Source organism: Danio aesculapii, chromosome 10, assembly GCF_903798145.1.
Source record: "Danio aesculapii chromosome 10, fDanAes4.1, whole genome shotgun sequence".
In the NCBI taxonomy this organism is placed as follows: Eukaryota; Metazoa; Chordata; class Actinopteri; order Cypriniformes; family Danionidae; genus Danio; species Danio aesculapii.
The window spans coordinates 33,669,715-33,694,819 of NC_079444.1; the positions used below are offsets into that span (position 1 = coordinate 33,669,715).

At 34.8% G+C, this 25,105-nt stretch overlaps 1 protein-coding gene across 2 annotated transcripts in view; it reads left to right on the forward strand.

Annotated features, from left to right (window-relative positions):
- Positions 1–25,105, forward strand: part of rxfp2a (relaxin family peptide receptor 2a) — a 110,304-nt gene that overhangs the window by 47,225 nt on the left and 37,974 nt on the right. For both annotated transcript variants that reach the window (XM_056466823.1, XM_056466824.1), the window contains exons 6-9: positions 8,688–8,759; positions 9,524–9,595; positions 13,165–13,236; positions 22,494–22,568. In XM_056466823.1, coding sequence (XP_056322798.1) covers positions 8,688–8,759; positions 9,524–9,595; positions 13,165–13,236; positions 22,494–22,568 — 291 coding nt within the window. The remainder of the gene's footprint in view (positions 1–8,687; positions 8,760–9,523; positions 9,596–13,164; positions 13,237–22,493; positions 22,569–25,105) is intronic.

Consider the following 25,105-nt stretch of genomic DNA (forward strand, 5'->3'; position numbering starts at 1 on the left):
TGTATTTATTATACACTTATAAAGTACATTTACTTTATTTGTAGATAATGTCTAGAACTGACAACAATCCCATACTCATTTTATTTTATATTTTATATTCATTTTATTCATTTTATTTAATTTAATTTGAAATTTATTATTTTGATGTCATTTTTAATTAATTTTATTAAATATTTTATTAACTAATAATTTTTTAAAATTTATTTTATTTTATTTAAACGCTTACATTTCTTGCATTTCTTGATATTTGTTTTTTTTATCTTAAATATTAATGTGTTAATGCCATATCAGGTTGTAAAGTACATTAATTTTACATTTATTCTACATTTATAATACATTATACATTTATTTATTTTACATTTATAAAATACATGATAAAAGTCCCATACTCATATTTTATTTTATCTTATTTTATTAAATTTTTTAATTTAATTAAAAATTTTATTTTATCTTTTTTACTTAAATTAAATTTTATTTAATTTAAATGCTTATATTTATGCATTCAGTGATATTTGTTATTTTATTATCTTAAATATAAATGTGTTGATGCCATATAAGGTTGTAAAATACATTTAAAACTTATCTTAACATATCACATTACAAACATTTTCGGGAATTTTAGTATTATAAATATTTTATTCTTGTAAAAGACGTTGGTCCTGAAAAAAAATGTCCTAAAAAGTTTTAAAAATGTTAAAACACTAATAAAAATAACCATCTGGGTGATCAAATATCCAATAATCCATAGATTTTAGTATCTTTTTTATCTATTTGACTCAGTCTGTCAATTCAGAATACTTTGTTTGACAATATTGTGAGCATGAAATGGTTTTTGTCATATGCTTAATTGCAAACTCCATACCCAAATATGCATGACTTCATAACATTCATAAACTCACATGCATTGCTTCATAAAATTCATGTCTGGCACATCCTTTTTATATAATAAAGTGTCAGAATGATGACAGATCAAAAGCACTGCGCGTGAAACAATAAACAGCTGAAGAAACATTTAAACTCTTTAGCAAAGGTACAACCCGCACTTGATACCCTGTCATGAAGTCCGTTTATTTTACATGTTATATTTTTGAGTGATGATGGGAAAAACTTGCATCAACATGTGGCGATGAGAATAAAAATCCCCTGAAGCCACAGACTACTCATTATTTTAGACCATAAAAGGGACAGTGAAGGGCATTTGGGACTGTCTGTGGAATGTTAAACCACTCTAAATGACAGATGTCCTCCACGTTCAAGTTTTATGGCACTTCTGACCTTAATATCAACAGTTTTCTAGCTTTGTTTTGTAGTTTAACATTATGGTATCTGACAGGAAAATAATGGAGAGGGAGTGGGATGTGATGAAAAACCCAACTTTAAAAAAAATGTGCCACTGTTAATTAAATATGCTGTAATTAGGATAAATTCCCAGCACAAACATCTGAGGTTTGAAATTCTTGTTTAATTTTCTTTGACATATTCAAAGGTTTTTAAAGTAAACTCTATTTACCAATTTTTTGTTGTATTTAATCAGGTAAATTATTTGAGCATATCTCTCTGTAAAAACCTTCAGGATAAAACCTTTAAAGCCAAAAGTGCTGCTAAAGTAGAGATTTCTGAAAATAAAACATTTTTTAAAATATGCATGATTATTGAAATATACAGATATAAATGTATAGAGTGCTAGAAATTAAACACCTGGAAGTGTTCTTTGGATGTTTTCTTTACATTAGAATGAAAAAGCACTTTATAAAACGCCAGAAATGCCAAAATCTCAAAAACCATGCTGCATGAAAAATGTGTTTTTGATTTATTCATATATTCTGATATATTTTATATATTAATAAAAAATATTGGTCAAAGACGAAAACATTTTCAAGCATAACAATTATGAAGTTGTTTGAAACTAGTTGTGTTCAATGCATTATTGTTTATTGTTTAATTTAATATTTATTATATATTTAAAAAAATATATATAATATAATTTATTATAATAATTTTTTCTCAAAAAGTGGAGTTTTTGCAGTTATTCTCAATTTCTATTAAAGTATAAGTGTCAAATAATTCGTTTTAGTGATGTTTTGAGCACTTATCTTTGCTGCATTAGCTTATCGGATAGTGATCATAACCACACTTTTTGATGCAACAAAAATATTTCCTACAATTTTGTCAAAGTACTTACCAGAGTATTTTACCACAAAGTGTTAATGTAGACATATGCGTTTAAAGAGCCCCTATTATGGGTTTTTGAAAATAACCTTCCATGCAGTGTGTAACACAGCTTGAAGTGAAGTGAAATATCTAACTGATGTTTAAATCTGAAAGTGCGCTGTGTTCAAAACTATTGATTTATCTATAAAAGATATACAGAATACGATAAAATACTCGGGAAAATCAGAAAAGATTATTGATGTATGGGACTTTGTCAGAGCTTGACAGGAATTTTACAGTACACAGTTCATGGATCAGTTCCTTCCTCCATTTCACGAGTGTAAGTAACTTAAGTGGGATTAAAATGGTTGCCGCCTCGTTTTCTCTAGCTTGCAAATCTGGTATCTGGTTACAGTATCTGGTTAACTCTTTATATTCTCAAATCGAATCTAAAACCACTTTAAAAACGGGACGCATGCTGCTTTGTTTACAGATTTAAATGCGTTTGTGAGCTCGCAATCCACTACCGGTTATCATTGCTATGGCCATCGTCAGCTGTTCCTACACACGTGCAGTCAGGTTTCAAAATAGTTCAGCTTTTGCCACTGTGTGTTATGTGTGTTATGGCTGAGAATATAGCATATTCTGGTGTTTAACTGCATTGCTTTAATGCACTCCTGCATTGGGCTCACACATACACTCTGCACTCTGAATACTTCAAAATTGTTGATAAGCCATGGTGAGCATTTCTCTCTGTCTCACACTGAACGCAGTCGACCAATTGCAATAGACTGGGTCATCGGCTCTTTAAACTGTAAGTTATTTAAGTTTTATAAATAATGTTATCATATAAAATAATAAAGACGTATGAAAAAATACTTATTTTTAAAATACTAATTTATTATCATGCATTATTAAAAAAAATAATTAGGAATCTGTTAAAACTTAGGTAAATAACAAACTGGCCAGCTCAGTTTCTCAGTCAGAATTAGTAAATTTGAATAATTAAAAATTAAATGTGTCTTAAAGCCTCTTTCGGACCACACAATACAACCCCCCCCCCCCCCCCCCCCCCCCCCCCCCCCCCGGCTGCAGACCTGTCTGTGGTACAGTCCGATATACTGAATTGTCCAAATATTGTTTTTTATATTGAGAGTGCAGAAACGTCTCAATGCGTTAACTGCACAACTCTTCCTAGCATGTCTTTGAATGCTTCAATGCTTCCCATCAGTATATTTCCTTTCCCTTCACCTCACGGGGAGTGTGTGCTGATGGCTGATAATGTTTGCAAGTAAGAGCTTTAGAGCTCTGCACTTCTCACCGGGTCAATGTGTCCCTCACAGACTGGAGAAAACTTCTGAATAGAGCCAGAATGCTTTTCATCTCATTTTACCTGAATTGCACATTCATTTTTAAGCTCTTCTGCACCCTAAAAACGATGAGATGTTCATTCATCTTCCAAATTAAAGTAATATGATTTGGAAGGAAGGCCATTTACTGAATTGTGTTCTGAGTCTTGGAGGTTTTACTGTCCATTCAAACCTATTCAAATGTCTTATACTGTAATACACTCTGATTAAAAAGAGAAAGGGCAATTCCAGTCCACCCCTGATCCCAGTGAAACATCAGTGTAGTTGAGATATCAGTTGAACTCCAGTTGAAGAGAAACTTCAGTTGAACTCCTCCAGATGTCATGAAAATTTTATGGCAACGTTTGCTGGTACTGGATTTGAGGTTTTCTCTTTTAATAAGGCAGGCCAAAATAGTAAAACACTTTTATAATATGACTGAATATCTTGGATCAGCTGGAATGACACAAAATTGGCACATTATGTATTTCAATCACTGACAGCCAATTTAAAGAGATTCGTCCATAACTGTCATCATTTACTCACCATTTACTTGTTTCAAACCTGTTTGACTTTCTTTCTTCTGTTGAACACGAAAGAAGATATTTTGATGAAAGCTTGAAACATTGAGCCGTTGATTTCCATAGTATTTGTTTTTCCTATGATGGAAGTCAATGGTTGCAGGTTTTCAGCATTCTTCAAAATATCTTCTTTTCTGCTCAACAGAATTATGAAACTCATAAAGCTTTGGAAGCACTTTAGGATTAGTTAATAGTGATTCAACTGAAATTTTTGGATGCATGAAGTCTTTAGGCTCTACTTTAATAATAATTTCTTTTATATAGCACTTTTCTAGACACTCAAAGCGCTTTACACAATCTCCTCATCGACCACATTTTAAGGATCTAGGTGCAAAGTCTGAAGCGAGATAAGACATGGATGTAGTTGTTTCGATATTTATGTATAAAATAATAATTTTTGTAACATTTTAATCCTTTAACCCTTTGTTTTCATATGTAAAGATATTTGTGTATTGCTGTACATGCTGTGTGTATTAAGCAATGTGTAAGCACTTGGACCTGCATAGGCGCATAACTAACGCGCTCTGCACTGGACTGCAGACCAGCTTTTAGTTGGTCAATGGCGCGCAGTCTAGCAACATGCCAACAATGCGCCTTTACAAACTTACTTTTCAGACCAGTACACCCATGAGACCACAAAGTGGCACAAATGGATTTGCTATTTAAACAATGTGGCGAAAAAAAAACTGGAAAATTACAGTTGCGCTGGTCTGAAAATAGCAACAAATCGCCCCCAAACACACTTTGCGCTTTATTGTGCTGGGTGTATGATGGGGCCTTTTAAGACAATTCGATTGAGTTGGTTTGCCTAGATCATCAGTATTTTATCATTATTTTATTCACACTTAGAGTTATTTCATTTTAAACAGTTTATCATTTTTCCTTTGCTTTATTATCATACATTTAAATATATTGTTGTCATAACAAGTTTTTTTCAGTTCATTTAAAATAGCCTAATTGAAGAGTCTTAACATCACATATTGCATGAACATTTTAGGCTAATTTAGTATTGTGTTCATAGAGATTTCATTCTGAGAGACTGATTCAGAAAGTGGCCTTTAACCCCTCTAAAAAGGTTAAAAAGAAAAGATAAAAGGACATTTAATTTGTTAGAACTTAAAAAACACCAGATTTCTTGCTCATTCTTTTTACAAAAAGAAAAAAGTTCAAAAGAAAAAAAAGGACTGATGAGTTTAATTGGTTAGAGCTTAAGAACCACCAAATTTCGTGCTCATTCCAGCCTCAGGCTGACATAATTTACTCTTCCACCTCACAGGCACTCGTCTAGCTTTTAATTCATTCATTAATATTACTACACATACTGCCAGTAAAAAATGGCATTTTCCAACACTTGACAATATCTGGGATAAAAGCCAAAACATCAGGGGGCTTGTAGGAGGTCTGGTTGTTTGCCTCTCACCAAGATTTATATTTTATATCCATATTTCAAGTATTTTTACCCACATCACCACAGATGTAGTTCTGCATTTAATTATTTTACAAATAATAAGCGCATGCAATGCAAAATAGGCTATAAGGTGAACTTAGAAAAAGTGTCTAGAAAATGATTTTCGTTCCCACATCTTGGCACTACTTTTTTAAATGAATTTCTGGATAGACAACACCCTTATGGATTTTATGTTAAAAGTTCTCCACAAAAAATACTGCTGTTTTTTGTCAAGCTGCATAAATGTAATTAGGAATTTACAAAAAAACGAAAACCTTATGCTGCTAGTTTGGCCTGTAACTTTATTAATATGCATTTTAGCAACACACAATATGTGTCAAATGCACTTTTATACATGTAGCTACATATTTGAGATAAGTATTGGTGCGTTAAACTACTCAGTTTTAATTGAAGACCATGAAATTAAGCTTTTTTTTTTTACAACCCACTATAACTTCAGAGATTGGCACTAAATAAAACTAAAAAAGATATTTGAACCTAAGCATGTTTGTTATGTTTTATGTATTAAAAATGTTCAGTAAGCACTTAGGTATCACACAAAATGAAAAATAAAAACAGTTTTTGGTCCAAGTTGGCTAAAATGACTTGGAAATGCTGGTCTGCTGCACAAATTTTTCAGTAACACCAAAAATGTACAATTTTACCGAAGCTTTTTTACAGCTCAAATCGAACTAACATGTGACACAGATCATTTTTTCATTTTTACTCATCACTACTATACTTATCACTATTATCAGAACCTGAAAGCTTCTGTTCTGGAATGCACATGTGATCTCACTTATGACAGCCATACACTCATCTCGGTCCTCTGGTGGCAAAGAGTCTAAGAAACCAAGAAATCTGATTCACTGCAGACTCTCATACAGATGTTTGTGTGCCCTCATGCTGCGGTTATAGTGATGACCACTCATCACTCCATTGTTAGATTCTAGAGCAACAACTTCTGAATCCAAGGTTGTTTTGCACACAACACAAGCATCAAACTGTTAGTTTTTTTACATTTTGTTGAAAATTGAGAGTTAAAAATATATAAAATAAACATAATAAGAATAATAGTAATAATACATTTCCTTTTATCTATCTGATCATTAAAATAAATGTAAAAACTCCCTCCAAGTTTTTACAAAAAGATCAGTTTTATTCTGACTCCAATTTGAATCTTTTCAAGTTTGAGGGCAAAATGTAGTTCAAAAACTCATTGACCATAAGTTGGAGGAGATGATGAATTCCAGTTAATTAGTATAAGTGGTCTTGCCAAAAATGTGCAACGCGCCACATAATTTATCTCTAAAGCTGTGAGTTTAACACATTCTGCAAGAGCCCCAAATGAAGCTATCAAACGGTTGCGGTTTATTTATTGTGGTAGATGTACTAAAAGCTTGTTTACTCTACATTATTATACCTGCAAGTAAATTGGTAAACACATAGGTTTCTGTCTCACACATGTTGATCGTTATTATTAGTAACATTACCCAATGTTCTAATGCTTTATGGCCTTGTTTGCCTTAAAATGAAAAGGTGATTGTAGACTTTTATGAAAGGATAAATGTGTGGGTATGATAACAGGTCAACAACTGTCCACCTACTACCACAACATTATAGAAAGTATAAGGTCATTTATTTTTGCTGTATTTTTTTGTGAGTGGGCATAAAAGTCAATAGCATGAGAAGAGTGGTGAATGCCGTGACCCAAAATCTGTTTAGCTCAATTTTTTAGGTTTCATCGTCTATATCACTTTATTTTTTATGCACATATTAATAAATATGGAATATGAATATACATATTCTTACAGTTCAGAAATCAATGTGAAATTAACAGTAAATAAATTCTGTATAGCTATCGGGTGACATGGTGGCTCAGTGGTTAGCACTTACAGCACCTTACAGCAAGAAGGTCGCTGGTTTGAGTCCCGGCTGGGTCAGTTGGCATTTCTGTGTGGAGTTTGTATGTTCTCCCTGTGTTCACGTGGGTTTTCTCCAGGTGCTCAGGTTTCCCGCACAGTCCAAAGACATGTGCTATAGGTGAATTGAATAGACTAAATTGGCCGTAGTGTATGAATGTGTGTGTGAATGAGTGTGTATAGATGTTTCCCAGTACTGGGTTGCAGCTGGAAAGGCATCCGTTGTGTAAAACATGTGGGATAAGTTGGCGGTTCATTTCGCTGTGGTGACCCCTGATGAATAAAGGACCAAGCCGATTAAAAATCGAATGAATGAATGTATAGCTATCAAAGACATTAATAGACAACCTAAAAGTTCTACATTTCTGTGGATTCATGTTTTATAATCAGGCAAAACGTCATTTCTATTTAGTTAACCTATTAATAATTTTTTTTCAGTATTTAAAAATAAAAAATGTTGTATATTAAGCTACAGTATGTTTTCAGACATGTTTAGAATACTCCAAAAGGGTTCCTAAATAAATATTGGGTGGAATAACTCTGATTTTCAGTCACAACAACAATTTAAAAATTTTATTTTGACCAGTTGTCATTTTTAGAAAAAATAATGATCTAAAACTTGCAATATTTGTATTTGAAATATAGAATAATTGTTATCAGACATAATAATTCCATAAAATAGAACAGTGATTGATTATTTTTTTCCATAGCTGATTATATATTAATGCGGCATGGTGGCTCGGTGGTTAGCACTGTCGCCTCACAGCAAGAAGGTCGCTTGTTTGAGTCCCGACTGGGTCAGTTGGCATATCTGTGTGTAGCTTGCATGTTCTCCTCGTGTTCGCATGGGTTTTCTCTAGGTGCCCCGGTTTTCCCAACAGCCCAAAGACATGCGCAATAGATGAATTGTATGAACTAAATTGACCATATTATATGTGTGTGTAATGAGTGATGAATAAGTGTATATGAGTTTCTCAGTACTGGGTTGTGGCTGGAAAGCCATCCACTGTGTAAAACATATGCTGAAATAATTGGTGGTTCATTCCGCTGTGGCGACCCCTGATAAATAAGAGACTAAGCCGAAGAAAAAAATGAATGAATGATTACAACTTCATTTGATTAAAATATGAACAAAACAACTTCATCCAGCTAAATATATAATCATTTATGATGTCAGATTTCCAAACGACTAAAAAATAGCTTCTATTGATATTTTTATCACTTTCTTTTGCAACAGATTTCTTCAAAACAACATCATTGAGACGGTCTCAAGCCGAGCCTTCAGTAGATTATTCACTCTACAGAGACTGTGAGTGCTTCTCTATCCTTATCTTTCACTTTAGATCAAAAGATTATGTGCTGTATATGATTTGAGTGTTGGTGATATTCAGTGCAATTTCAGTCTTTTATCAGTGTCTTGTCCGTCGTCAGAGAATGTGGCCATGGTAGAGGTGTTCAGATCCCTCCAGCCGAACAATAGATGCAGAATGTGTCTCAGACTGAAGATTGTACCTTGTACTAGACTTTGACGCGTGTTCAATGATGCTTCTGCTGGCATCTTTGAGCAATAGATTTTTCTGTATGTAGGGCCAGTTTTTGAGGCAGTTTGAACTAACTTTTTGCGACTGGAATCTAATAATGGTCTTTTCCTCACAGCAGCTTTAAGATCTGCTTGGTCCCAGAAGCAATGGAATGAAGGACAAGTGTGATCCTGGGAAGATGATGATATATAGCATTGTAAATCATTAGAGAAAGACAGTCGAGTGGGTCTGAATGATAAATGACATTATAAATTATAGATTGCAGTCTTTTTGGGGGAATTACAAACATTTAGGGTTTCTGTTCCCGTGTGTTTTTAGTTCTTTTAAAAGCGTTTCAGATGAACACAGCATGTGGGCTAGCGATGGGTTTTGCAGTGCTCATCTTCATTTGGAATCTTAATAGGCTAATTTATTATTTTTATGCCGGTAAAATCGATCCTTTGGATAATTTAATGCTTAATCTTGAGGGAGGATGAAGCATTTTTTAATCGATATCGACTCTGTGTCTCTAATTAAACTGTGTTTTGTGCAGGTTTCTCAGCCAAAACAACATAACCTATTTAGGACCGGGTGTATTCAGAGATCTACATAAGCTAGACTGGCTGTGAGTATGCATCATAACACATTTGCTAAGTTAAAATGGGGGAAAATCACTTCTTTTTCTTTTTCATCAAATATTAGCCATAAAATAAATGAGTTGGAACATAAAAAGAGAAAATGAACCATGCGTTTATAGGAAGTAATTTTAAACAAAATGAGCTAAACTGTAGTTATTTTACAGAAAAGTTAAGTTTTACTGGTAAATGTCTTCAGAATACCATTGGTCCATTATAATTGCATTAAGTGGAACGTTCACCCAAGAAATTGAGGATTTTGTCAATTATTATTCACCTTCATGTTCTATTTGTACACCCTCATTTCATATTTGAAACAGAAATGAGGATATTTTAGATGATATTTTAGTTGTACATTTTGGTTATTTTCTTGAACAACAACTATTGCTCGTCAATCAATCATCGAACATTAACCAAAAAAACAACTTAGAATCTGAAAACGTAGCCCTATATACATTTCTAGAGATTGCAAATTATGTAGCCAGAGGTACATATGGCTGCATTTCTTCTTTAAAATGAACACTACGGGGCAGTATAATGCCGTTCCTTTTCGTGCTTACCAGCTGACCACTTACCTCCGTATGGACGGCTTTTCCACTATTACCAGTTTGTCCAATGGTGCGCCATGTACTTCAGCGAACTTGTGACGTGGAGCGGAGGTCAATCTGTGCTTTTGAAAATAATCGGTTGGTTTTAGGGAAGGAGGAGGGTGGGTCAGTGAATCGGTCAGTCAGTCAGTGACTGCGGCCTCTGATGGATTTACGCAAGAAGAGCAGGCGCGAATAACACTTGCGAGATAAATTTAAGATCTCAAAAAGCGTACACAGTGGCCTCTGGTGGATTCGCAAAAACTGCAAAAAAGCGTAGCTCCTTTGACATATTTGGCGCTCTCCAGAAATGAATATAGGGGTACGTTTTCAGAATGAGCCTGGGTTGCAAAAAAAGTATATGGTTTAGTTAGATATAATGAACATTAAAAATAACACCAGAATAAAATGGCATATATAAAATAAATAGTTCAACAACCTCATTTGCATCACACTCCTCCACGACTTTATCCCGTATTTTGGTGCATCTGTCTGTCAGATTACTTAATATAAAAATTGTGATCCTTAGTAATGAGATCAGTCTAAAGCAGGTCGCACACCAGAAGCGCCGCTCGAGCGGCGTGCCACATAGCCCCACGAAGCGCCATACATTTCAGAATTCTAAACATAGGTTTCTATCAGGGTACATACACCAGCGCCGCAAGTCGGCGGTTGTCTGCGGCGCCCAGCTGTGACTCAGGAAACTGTTCATTTCTCTGCTGCGCCACAGAGCGCCATCTGATTAGTTTCATGTTAAATATCATGCGAATGTCCGTGCCTGATGTGTGATACTTTTAACTGCCATGTGCGCACCGTGTCGCGGTGCCGAGCGGCGCTTCCGGTGTGCGACCTGCTTTAATTCCTTTTATTTTACTTTTGCTATTTACTTTTATCATCACTGATGACGTCAATATGATCAGGGATTTAAAAAAGTGAGGATAAGTAATTAATGACGTCAGTTTCATTTTTGAGTGCACTACCGCTGCGTCTGAAATCGCATACTTCCAAACTATATAGTTAAATAGCTTTAAAGCTAAAAACAGTATGCAAGTCAAGTAGTTTGTCCGAATTCATAGAATTTGAAAAACAGTATGTGAGAAGTATGTGACCCAGATGACCTACTACTTCCAGCAAGATTCTGAAGTGCGCATTTGATGCACGCTTTGCTATCCCATGATACACCGCGAGAGAATTCATGATTGTGAGTGAAGCAATGCAATTGCCGCCGGTAGGTCACGTGATGATGACAAAATGTCTACTCGCATCCATACTGTATAGATTGTACCTTTCTAACGGTCGCGTAGTAAATTCAAATTCAATTGCACCACCGACTAAGTAGTAGGCAATTTTGGACGCAGCTTAACCCTTTAATTTGTATTTCTGTCTCCGGAGATCCGCCTTCTTTCACAAGAAAATCTTTTTTTGTTCTATTTATTATTCAAGGTCAGACATTCGCAAGAAAACAATTACAAATTTAAACCACGTAGAAACTTTCAAGAGCAAAAACAAACTCTTGCTTTTGATCCAAGAATGCGTCTCTTTCTGACTGCACACAGACTGAGGTGTTTGGCAGGAAAGGAACGTGTGCTGTTATTAAAAATTAAAGGAAGGGTCTTCTCATAGGATAAGGAAACACCATCTCATGCATATTTTTACAAGTGTAATGTGCTACGTCACTTACGGGAAGACGGAATTAGCATAAAACAGCTTAAAATAAACATGCAGATATGTCAGAATTGTTTTTAACCCTAAGCTACAGTAAGAATGAATACAATCTTTGCTTTGAGAATCTCAAACTGGAAACCATTAATTACCAGCATTAATTAGCATCTGTTTTTGTGTACGTCCAGATCATGTTAAAAATATTTAAACATTATATAGAGTGCTCAGCATAATTGAATACATCCCATTTTGGAAATTATTATTTTTATCCATTTCTCTGTGAATATAGTCAATGGATTTTGGTGCATTTAAACAAAACAGATTTATTAAACAGATATATTTATCAAAATAATATTTTAGTCACCAAACATTGAGAAATTGAAAGATAATATAATTTATTGGAGTGTCTTTTGTCTCTCTAGTTGTGAATTATTCATGATGACCATTGTCACTCCTATGCATACAGCTGAGATGACCCAAAATAGACTTTACAAAATGTAAATCATTGTAATGTTTTCTTTGAATGAGAGAACAAAATAATTTTTACACAATTGTGAAGTAAATATTCTAGCCTACAAGACTGGTTACTCAAATGTCTTGTTCAGGCCCATTGAGTGTGTTTTTTTAACCTTATTTCAGCTACAATTTTTTTCTCCAAAACTATTAACCACACAATATTGTTTTCTAAAAAACACAAGCATGTGCATTAATATTTCTCACATATTATTGTAGCACAGTTTGTGCTGAATACAAAAAAAAAAAAAACATGTTGGCCAGTGCTATGTAATAAGTAGCTGAAATAAGCACAAATGTCATGGCATGTCAAAACATATTAGGGGCCCCAAAATTACCTCAGACCCCTGAGGGTTAAGCCAAATAATTCGATTACTGATGTCCATGTAAACGTAGTCAGTGTTAATATCTGCAAAAAAAAAATATATTTTGTGTACTTTGACTTTATTAACTCATCCAACTTTTTCGACCATGAACACAGAAATGGGCACGATCAGATAGAGAAGATGTGGTATGTGACATAGCTCAGAGGTTGTAGAATTTGGCTCTGGACAAGAGTTGAAAACAGAATGTGTTTTTTTGCGAAAAGAAGCTGAGAATTACTTGGGTGGCTTGTCGAGCTGCCAGCACAGATGCAGGTTGGACAGATTCACGGAGTACTAGAACAAACACAGTCACAAGCAGAAGAGTGGCCAATGAGATGTAGTGTAAAAAAATCTGACATTCTAATAATGTTTTCCTGTGCTTAAAGCTTTATAAAAGACATTTCATTACTTGTTTTATTGTTTTATCCTCAGAGTCTTAGACCACAATCCTCTTAAACACATCACCCGTGATACATTCATCGGTCTGAGGTCACTGACATATCTGTAAGTATCTTGTCATTTTTTTTCTTAAATGTGACATTTCATTAAATCTCACAGTTACACATCTTTTGTTTTATCATAAATTGAATCAAGTTTCTCTCAGTGTTGTGATGTGTGTGACCATTTAAACGTCCAGTGATGTGCTTGAAAATTTGCATTTGTTCATTGATGTTTGATGCAGTCTCAACGGAAAAAATGAAGAACATAGATTAGCTCCTCCCCCTATAAAAAAAAGTAGCCAATAGCATTTTGTTTCATTGCATCAAAGGAAAAGCAAGTCAGGCATGTCAGATACGAGAACATTTGATTGGTCAAGATTTGAGGGGAAACTGTCGTATGTGATGCTAAAAAACGTTGATCCATTTAGGCGGAAGTGACAAACTACATGTTTATATCGGTTTTATGTCTTCTAAACACAAATTTTGTCATTGTTTTGTACCACACTAGCTTATACACTCACCAGCCACTTTATTAGTTACAGCTTTCTAGTACTGGGTTAGACCCACTTTTGCCTTCAGAACTGCCTTAGTCCTTCGTGGCATAGATTTAACAAGGTACTGGAAATATTCCTCAGAGATTTTGGTCCATATTGACATGATTGCATCACACAGTTGCTGCAGATTTGTCGGCTGCACCTCCATGATGCAAATCTCCCATTCCACCACATCTCAAACGTGCTCTATTGGATGGAGTTCTGGTGAGTGTGGAGGCCATTTGAGTACAGTGAACTCATTGTCAGCTTCAAGAAAGAGATGATTCACGCTTTATGACATGGCGCATTATCCTGCTGCAAGTAGTAATCAGAAGATGGGTACACTCTGGTCATAAAGGGATGGACATGGTCAGAAACAGTACTCATTTATACTGTGGCGTTGGCACGATGCTTAATTGGTACTAATGGATCCAAAGTGTGCTAAGAAAATATCTCACCATTACACCACCAGCCTGAACTGTTGATACAAGGCAGGATGGATCCATGCTTTTATGTTTTTGATGCCAAATTCTGACCCTACAATCTGAATGTCACAGCAGAAATTGAGACTCATCAGACCAGGCAACGTTTTTCCAATCTTCTATTGTCCAATTTTGGTGAGCCTGTGCCAATTGTAGCCTCAGTTTCCTGATTTGAGCTGACAGGAGTGGCACCCGGATGTGGTCTTCTGCTGCTGTAGCCCATCTGCCTCAAGGTTGGAAATGTTTTGTGTTCAGAGTTGCTCTTCTGCAAACCTCAGTTGTAACAAGTGTTTATTTGAGTTACGGTTGCCTTTCTATCGGCTTGAACCAGTCTGGCCATTCTCAAGACATTTGCACCCACAGAACTGCCGCTCACTGGATATTTTCTCTTTTTCTAACCATTCTCTGTAAACCCTAGAGATAGTTGTGTGTGAAAATCCCAGTAGATTAGCAGTTTCTGAAATGCTCAGACCAGCCCATCTGGCATCAACAACCATGCCACGTTCAAAGTCACTTAAATCACCTTTCTAACCCCATTCTGATGCTCGGTTTGAACTGCAGCAGATCGTCTTGACCATGTCAACATGCCTAAATGCGTTGAGTTGCTGCCATGTGATTGGCTGATTAGAAATTTGCGTTGGACAGGTGTACCTAATAAAGTGTAGAAATCTTTGAAGGCTAACTACATCTACATAAAGAAAATGTTATTTTAATTTCACTGGACTTTTTAAGAAAAAATAAATTAGCAGTCTTGCCTTTCATTTATTCCACTGTATAAATCATCCGTTCAGGATTTTCCAGTTACTGTGCACTAAATCAGCGCAATGGCATGATTCCCACAACAATTTGAAATGTCAAAAGCACATCTGTGTTTAACAGTATTTTCTGCATTCACTTGACGATTATAAGCATCTCAGAGGGAACGTCTACAGAAATGTGCCGGCACTTCGTTGTTGAAGTAACAAAGCAAGCAATCTAGGGAATGCTAACCCTGAAATGCTGCCAAATGTGTTTCTGCAACAAGACTCAACAAAACATTGATGAGACAACTTTTTGATCTTTCCACAGTAACAAAGCACTGTCTGTACCCACAAAAAGGCAGACGTTTTACACTTTTAGCTTTCAATGTGGGTTGCCTGAAGGCCATTTCGCAGTATTTTCAACAGTTAGTTAGAAAATCATTATCATAGCCCCTCATCAGAATGTCTTTAATATCCGTGAAAAAGTCCTCTGGCTACCAGTTCCACTGCCCAACTTTAGTGATAAGTGCTGTGCCAGAAACTACTAAGGAAATTTATTCCCATTACAACTTTTTAACTTTTCCCTCAATCAAAAGAATTCATTTATATTTTATTACTTCTCTCCTGATATTTTCATATGATCAGTGTTCTCTTACTTTTTTTTTTTTTCTTGTTAGATTGTCAAAACCGGTTTTACGTGCTGTGGTTGTTTCACGTAGTCTTTTGTGCTTTCACACACAGGGCTGTGAACATTTTTGTAAAAACAACAACAAACTAATTAGATGACTAATTATTTGTTCTTTTTCATTATGACTTTACAGTCCCTCCAGTTCTTCACTAATAAAATTGCTAAATCATATCTCGTTTTTTGGTGGTAATGCAACATATTTCTGAAAATTAATTACAGATAAAAAAGTTACACAAAAACAAGGTAATACTTTAGTTGAAGTACCAATTCTCATTATTAACTAGTGGCTTATTAGCTGCCTATTATTGAGATGTTGGCTGTTTGTAAGTATTATAAAGTACCTATTCTGCATGATCTCATTACTGTTAGAGTTTATTAATAGTGAGGATTGTATCTTAACCCTTGTGTGATGTTTTCAACCGCTCTGTGGTGATTTGGAGGCTTAATTTGGCCATAACAGCAAATGGAATGATTTTTGCTGTCAAATCTAACGCATAAATTAAATTGAACGCATATTTTTGTTAAATGCCTTGGATTTTTTAAAAGATCAACAATACACTCTGGACAAATTGACTACCCTTTCGTTATGTTGGTGGCAGTTTTTGCCCTATTGACTTCCATTTAACGATTTTTTTTATTGCAACGCCATGACACCACATAATCATGCATTTTTTATTTATGGTGGTTTTCCTTTTGAGAAGAGGTAAAAATTTGTGATTTTTACTATTGATCATCAGTTGCAGTGCAAAAAAACTGAGTTTCAGACTTTTATATGGAATATAGAGTGTGTGAGAGTGTAAGAGAGACCTTTGCACACTTAGCTTGATATGTCTAAGAAAATCAAAATAAGCAGCTCAGCTCTCAGAACATAGTAAATGAAGTAAGTGTATTTATGCACACACACACACTATAATGTGCTGTTTTACTCCATAGAGCTCAATATAAAAGCCAAAAGCCTCCATATAAAAGCCAGAAACCTTTGTTGCACAGGCTCATTTAAAGAGATAATGGTGCCAACTGATCATCAACAGTAAAAATAGCAAATTTTACCTCTTCCCAACAGTGAAAACCACCAACAATAAAGAATGCATGATTATTTGCTGTCATGGCTTTGCAAAAAATGTGCTTATAATGGAAGTCAATGGGGCAAAAACAGCCATGAACATAACGAAAAGGTAGTAAATTACACAGTATACAAGGGTTGTAATGAAGTTTTCTGCATAATAATGTGTGTAATGTCAGATTGTGCGTTGTGATCTCAAGACATTTTTCAAGACATGCACCTGTGCAATGGATGCCATGTCCAAAATACTTCTGCTAATAACTGTGCTAACAGGGCTTGTAACATAAATACTGATAAATGGAGAATTATTCCACTTAATTTAATAACATGTTATGTTGACAGCAGTATTGTGCTAGTTACTGAAAAATAGTAACTAGTTACAGTTACTAGTTACTTCACTCATACTTCATCAGTAACTCAATTACTTTATCAATTACTTACACCCAAAATTAATGCAATACTGTTGAAAGTAATTTTTCCAAAGAACATGTTTAATGCCCTTATAATGTCACTTAAGTGCTGCATGAAGAATACACTGTTGATCAGCTTCACAGTTTTATATAATTTGCATTCTCACAACTAAAACTCAAGACAGACAAACACTAATAGGGTTTTTGCTGAGCTAGTGTTTTTCCCATACTGATAAACTTCCGGTGACCTGTTATTGTGAGTTTTTTCCATTTTATACGGTTCCTTTTACAGCATCAATGTTGTAATGTAATTAAAATACAATCAGTTAAACAGATTTCGGCATTCATTTAGTTGCTCAAGCGTAAAACGAGACAAAAAGCCGTTTGTTCGCACGCGCCCGTCAGAATCGGCAGGCTAGCGCAGAAGCTCCATTGAATATACTGGGGTAAAATAAATGTTCATATTATAAAGACATGGCGGGGAAAAATGTTATTTAATGCAGTGCTTCTTGTACAATCTGAGATCCACTTTATATCGGATATCACTTAGCCAGATCGCTGATTTTGAAAGAAAACAGACCTTAAACGCGCTGATTTTGCATTGGCATACAATTCACCGGAAACAATTAACCCAGGTTACTGGCAAATTAGATTAGATTAGATTAGATTCAACTTTATTGTCATTACACATGTACAAGTACAAGGCAACGAAATGCAGTTTAGGTCTAACCAGCAGTGCAATAGCAGCAAGTGCAGGATACAGGTATAAGTTATAAATTAAAAGTCCTATTAGCATGCTTCGACATTTATTTAAGTCAGACCAGCAGCACAAAAAAGTTAATAAGGCAGCTGAATAATATATTCAGAAACAAAAAAGCAAAAACCAAAGTTGCTTCAGCATCATAAAAGTTTGTATTTAACCCTTAAACATGCTCTTTCACAGCTTGAGTATGAAAATAGCGACAATATACAACAAATATAAAACCTTTATGAAATAAATAAATGAAAGTAATCTGAATTATCAATCAGAATCAGTTTGGTAAAACTCAGCACCAAAAGAAATGCTATTATAGACAATCGTAATTTAATGCATTTTAAACAAAACAAAAACGTAACAGTTGCTCAAAAATAAAAGCTATGAGCAATTTTCAACTAACCATAAATTAAACCTGGTATGTCAGCAACTTTTGGAAATTAAGCTGTGTATATTCAAAGGGAAAAATCCGCTGTTGTGAAAATGTGAAGATCTCTCCTAAAATGAAAGATCTCTCCAAATTGAAACACAGATCCAGAGAAGACTCCAAAAAACTTCTTCTGCATTAATAGTTCACAGTTTGTAACAGTGTTAACAAATAGAGTTAGAGCTACAGGAAGGAAAGAACTTTGGTTAGAGTAGTGAGAGAAAGATGATAGGCACTCTTATTGAGCTTCATGATCATAATCGGAGAATTACAGAAAATGACAGAAGTAGAAACATCACTGCAGCACTCCAGTGATCTGAGCTTAATGAAAGATTGGTCAGACTTAATCCTCTCCTCCATGTCGACACTCAAAAAAAGCTGCTGGGAAATTGTCAAGAAAAGAAGGACTGTCAGACTGTGAGAAACAAGATTCTCTGGTCTGATGAATTTCAATTTCAGCCATCATGTCTGAAGGAAAGCAGCCACCGCTCAGCTCCTGCTCAATAACATCCTAACAATAAAGCACGGGGATGTGTTTGAGTGGCTGGAGCCGCTGCACTCATCAGGGTGGAAGAAAAGCTCAAAATGAAGGAGTAGTTTATGAGAAAAAAAAATGACTGTTGGACTTGAAGAGACATCTCGGTTCAAATCTAAAAATGGTTGTCCATAGACTGCCCCTTCAAATGATGAGAGGATTAAAGTTATTCAAAGTTAGTAAAAAATCTGCAAAAAGGCTGCAAAAAGTGGAAAAAATCACTTTGAGACTCTTTGAAAATGCTTTTAACAGTCTTGGATTTTTTAAGTAAGGGTTTGAGTATTTATGTTCTGCAAAGGATGGATAATTTTGGTAACGCTTTAGTTTAAGTAACAATTCACACCATTTACTATTCTTTTATTACCTGCCTATTATTAAGATATTAACTGTTTTTGAACACTTATAAAGTAAGATCTATGATCCTACCCAAATTCTAAACCCAACTACTACCTTATTTACTACTAACAAGCAGCTAATATTAGTTTATTGACCTAAAAGTCTTAGTTATTGGTTTGTTTATTGCATGAATTGTACATTAAAATAAAGCGTGACCATAAATTTTCCTCTGAAGGTTAAAAAACAAAAGTTGCTACTTAAACATTAGTCCGTCAGAATAACTAATGTTTTCATTAATGGTCATTGAAGATGCGTATAAATGAAAGATAAAGAACATAAACATGCCTGACATGGTATCATTTTTGTTATTTTGACAATCAATGAACCGCCAACTATTCCAGCATATGTTTTACTCAGTGGATGTCCTTCCAGCTGCAACCCAGTACTGGGAAACACCTATACACACTCACATTCCCACACGCAATCGTACACTATGGCCAGTTTAGTTCATCCAATTTACATATGAACAAAAATTAGTAATTCATTTAATACAGTATATATTCATCTATGTTAACGTTAATATTATTTAAGTTAAATAACGTTAGTGTATGTTGGTTCGTGTTAACTCACGGTGCATTAACTAATGGTAACAAGCTCAACTTTGAATTTTATTAATGTATTAGTTAATGTGGAACTATAATTATCAAATGCTTTACAAGATTATTCATACTTACTGTAGTTAATCTTAGTAAATACGTTAACTAAGATTAAGTGGATTAAGTATCTGCAGCATGGACATTTCACAGACTTTGTGGCCCAGTGTGCACTGTTGTGTAATTGACAATTTCTTTCCTGAACTGGCTTTTAAACAACTCTGACTATATCAGTTGTATACCTGTACATATATACACTCACTGGCCACTTTATAAGGTACACCTGTTCAACTGCTCGTAATGCAAAATTCTAATCAGCCAATCACATGGCAGCAACTCAATGCATCTAGGCATGTTGACAGGGTAAAGATGATCTGTTGCAGTTCAAACCGAGCATCAAAATGGGGAAGAAAGGTGATTTAAGTGACTTTGAACGTGGAATGGTTGTTGGTGCCAGACGGGCTGGCCTGAGTTTTTCTGAAACTGCTGATCTGTTGACATTTTCACGCACAGCCATCTCTAGGGTTTACAGAGAATGGTCTGAAAAAGAGAGAATATCCAGTGAGTGGCAGTTCTGTGGGCGCAAATGCCTTGTTGATGCCAGAGGACAAAGGCTCTCACCTCAACCCACACTCATCAGTGCAATAAAGCCGACCAATGACAGACGGCTGGGGCTATACGCGTAGGCTGCACTTGACACAGAAGTATAAATCAGCCTTAAGCATGTCTGAATCCACAACACGTTCAACCTTGAGGCGGATGGGCTACAGCAGCAGAAGCCCACTCCTGTCAGCTAAGAACAGGAAACTGAGGCTACAATTCACACAGGCTCACCAAAATTGGACAATAGAAGATTGGAAAAATGTTGCCTGGTCTGATGAGTCTCGCTTTCTGCTGTGACATTAAGATGGTAGGGTCAGAATTTGGCGTCAACAACATGAAAGCATGAATCCATCCTGTCTTGTATCAACGGTTCAGGCTGGTGGTGGTGGTGTAATGGTGTGGGGGATATTTTCTTAGCACACTTTGGGCCCATTAGTACCAACTGAGCATCGTGTCAATGCCACAGCTTACCTGAGTATTGTTGCTGACCATGTCCACTTCTTTATGACCACAGTGTACCCATCTTCTGATGGTTACATCCAGCAGGATAACACACCATGTCATAAAGCGTGAATCATCTCAGAGTGGTTTCTTAAAGATTACAATGAGTTCACTGTACTTAAATGGCCTCCACATGGCCTCCACAGTCACCAGAACTCAATCCAATAGAGCACCTTTGGGATGTGGTGGAGCAGAAGATTAGCATTATAGATGTGCAGCCTACAAATCTGCAGCAAAATCTCGGAGGAATATTTCCAGTACCTTGTTGAATCTATGCCACAAAGGATTGAGGCAGATCTGAAGGCAAAAGGGTGTCCAACCCGGTACTAGTAAGGTGTACCTAATAAAGTGGCCAGTTAATGTACAATTTATCCATCTAATTTGTCCATTTGCAAAGTATAATGGAATCACTGGCCTTCTGTAGGGAGATATTTTGAAGAAATCTTTCATTTACTGTATGTTCCTCTACTGTAATGATAAAAGGCTTCTCTCAGGACTGCTAACTAATAACAGAAAAAAGCTATTAAGGTATTACACATAAGTGCAAAGACCATTTCTTCGTGAAATGAACTTTTAGTTAAAGATATGTATCTGAATTATCCATAAAGAGATTACCCGCTTGCTGAGAACATTTTTGCTTCAGTTCACTTCAAATTCCAATGCCTGTAATGGTTGAAATAATGGTAGCACATCTTTAAAATGCTTTCCAGAAGACTGGCTCTGTCTGCAGTGCAACATCCTAACGGGATAGTTCACACAAAACTGAAAATTCAGATTTAATTTATTCATCTTTCATTTGTTTCAAATTTGAGTTTTATTTGTTTTATTCAAAAGAAGATATTTTGAAAAAAGCTGAAATCCTGTAACCATTGACTTATATAGTATTTGTTTTTCACAGTCACAGTGACAGTCAATGATTATGTGTCTTAAGCTTTCATTTTGTGTTTAAAAGAAACTCATAAAGATTTGGAAACACTTGAGGGAGATAAAATACTGAGTACATTTTTATTTTTGAATGAACGAGCTCTTTAATCTGTATTTAAAGAAAAACAGTCTTCCAGTCTTTCTCATTTATTTTTAAATAAATACTTTACAGTATAAGTGTCCTCTGCGGCTAATTGAATATATAAGCTTTTTATTGAATTAAACATTTTTTAATTTACTTTATTTAATTTTTATTATTTTATTTAATTTTATTTAGTCTGTATTTGCACATTTATGTGTCCAGATACGATAATTCTTTAAATTTGCATAATAATCTGTATTTCCACTGATGAAGTTAGTTTCTTGGTGTTTTTGTATAAATGGCATACTGTTAGACTTTTGGAATTATTTGCTTAAATTAACGTATAAGTTTAGTTAGGAATCATTTTACACTAATTTAAAGGACAATTTTCAGCTAAATATGCTTACAAAGCGGCAGACACCTGTCGTCTAGCAGGACACGGCTCATCTGACAGAAAACCTTGATTGTTTTTTCCCCTGAAACTGATTCAGGCACATCTAGAAGTGCTGCAAGGGGTATATTAAAGAGCTTGAGCATTGATGGTCTGGTTTATTGTTTCTGATGCTTGTTTTTTGTGTGTTCAATCTCAGGTCTATGGTGAATGTGTCTCTGATGTGGCTTCCCAATTCCAGTCTCTGTCAGCACATGCCTCTGCTCACCTGGCTGTGAGTACTCACTATTTATGACCAATAGTTTGAGGCTTTACATATATAGAATAGCTGATAATATCAAAAGTATTGTGAAATGTCTTTTAGGGGTTTCTTTCTTAATACAGTAAGGGAGAGTGGGATAAGTTGTACTAGTATGTCCTGGAGGCTATAAGAAAGATGAGGTTAAAAAAAACCTTTTAAAAAAGTTTATTTTAATAAATTTTTTCTTTTTATTCTAAATAAGTATTTAACAAATGTTTATTTATTTTATTAATCAACTAGCCAGGAAAAGATTTAATGTATTAAATTATGTTAAATATATGTTGTATTTAATTATGTTAAAATTATTCTATTGTTTCGTATTCACTTTTCAAATCAAATCACTTTTATTGTCGCATCATCAGCAGCACGTGTGCTATGATGAGTGAAAAGCTTAGGTACTGGCTCCAGGCAGTGCAAAATACAACAACATATACTCCCAAAAAACAAAACAATATACAATTAGCAATGTTGACAGTAATGTGTAGAATAACAATAGATAGGTGTACACATAGTCTGACTGTTGGTGGAAAATTATTGTGTGTAATATTGTTTTAAGTAACGATTGTTTAAAGCGCAGTGCATGCTACATCTTGATGGTATGCAGTGAGGGGTATGGAAAGAGTTTGTGTGAGGTGTGTTAAGTGTTCATCAGCCTTATAGTCTGTGGGAAAAAGCTTTCCTTCAGCCAAGTCCATGGCTTTGTTGGCTGGTGTCGCTGATGATTCTCTTGGCTTTCCTCATGCACCACCTGGTGTAGATGTCCTGGAGGGAGGGAATCTCACCTCATACCATGTGGCCAGCAGTTCGCACAATCCTATGTAGAACTTTGCGATTGCTGCTGGTGCTGTGGTAATGCAGCCAGTCAGGATGCTCTCCAGTGCAGGTGTAGAATGAGCGGAGGATGTGGGGGCTCATTCCAAACCGCTTGAGACGCCTGAGGAAGAAGAGGCGTTATTGTACCTTCCTCAGCACTGCGTCTGTCTGAGCAGTCCATGTCAGATCCTCAGCGATGTGCACTCCAAGAAACTTGAAAGTGCTGACCCTCTCAACTGGTGTCCTGTTGATAGTGATGGGTGATGGGTGATGGTGATTTTAATGTTAAATGTCTATAATTTTAATTTAATAATATAAAAAAATTATTTATAATGAATTATTTTTTTGATTGCTGAAGTAACTATGAATACAATTTAATTTAGTAAAATTACATATAAAATGTATATAGTTTTTACATTTTAAAGATATTATTTATTTTTATAAATACTTGTTTTATTTTATTTACAATTATACAAATAAATATTTTACTAACATTGTTTTAAAATATTTATCTTGCTATCTTTTACTAAAATTAAATTATAAATATATTAAAAACAATATTAAAATAATAATTATACTGTTTCCTAGAAACGTTGTTTATATATATATATATATATATATATATATATATATATATATATATATATATATATATATATATATATATATATATATATATATATATATATATTTTTTTTTTTTTTTTTTTTCTTCTTCTTTTTTTAATGTATAATTATAGTATTTTTTTTTTTAAATATATAAATTTTTTATTATATAATTTTAGTGAAACTTTATTTTTGAGATTACAAAAATTAATTTTTATAATTTCAGGAATCAAAGTTTTATGGAAATGATCCTCCTCTTGTTCAGATTTCTCAGCTGATGTAGCTTCTTCAGGTTCACATAGGTTCACATACCTATTTTTTCTGTTAAATTTCATTCATTTTTCTGTGAGGTGGAGGTGGATATCTCCATGCCAGGTCTCCTTCAAATGCCTATAATAATTCTGCCCAGATGAGCCAGAGGCACATCTTACTCCAAAGCATCTGGCACAGCTTACCCCACATCCATCATTTTGAAATATGGCTCATTTGTTAATGAATGTCTAATTTTTTACCAAATTATAATACTGTGGTTTGATACTTTGGCAGTTCACGTGTATGACAAACATGTAAGATTGAGATAAATTTACTTTGACAGCTCATTTTTTTCCCTCTTTGTGGAAAATTTACTTTTGCATGCAGTTATAAATCAAGAATAATAGGGTGCTTCTTAAAATATGGTGACATTACAACAGGAAAAAAAACTGTGAAACGGTATTCCCTTCTAAATGATGTCCTTTCAGAATTTATGCTTTTTGAGGGACACCCTGAAATATAATAAATTATGGTGGCCTAATATTGACACTAACTGACGCTCATAAATATGAGCAAAGAATACTGGAGAACATTCAGTGTGCTTATTGTTTAACCTAGAGGTGCCCAGAATGACCAAAATTCTGTTCACAGCAGCCCCTGAATAAATTTCTCATGGGGCAGGCACTAGGACCCAGCGGGAGGCTGATTAGGAGCAATATTGTAAAGAAAACGGTTTAAAAGACCGCATCTTTCATTAAGCTCTGTATGATTGGTGTCACAGTCAATAAGTCAATCCTTTTTTATATATTCAGACCAATATAATAAACAAAACTAAGCATT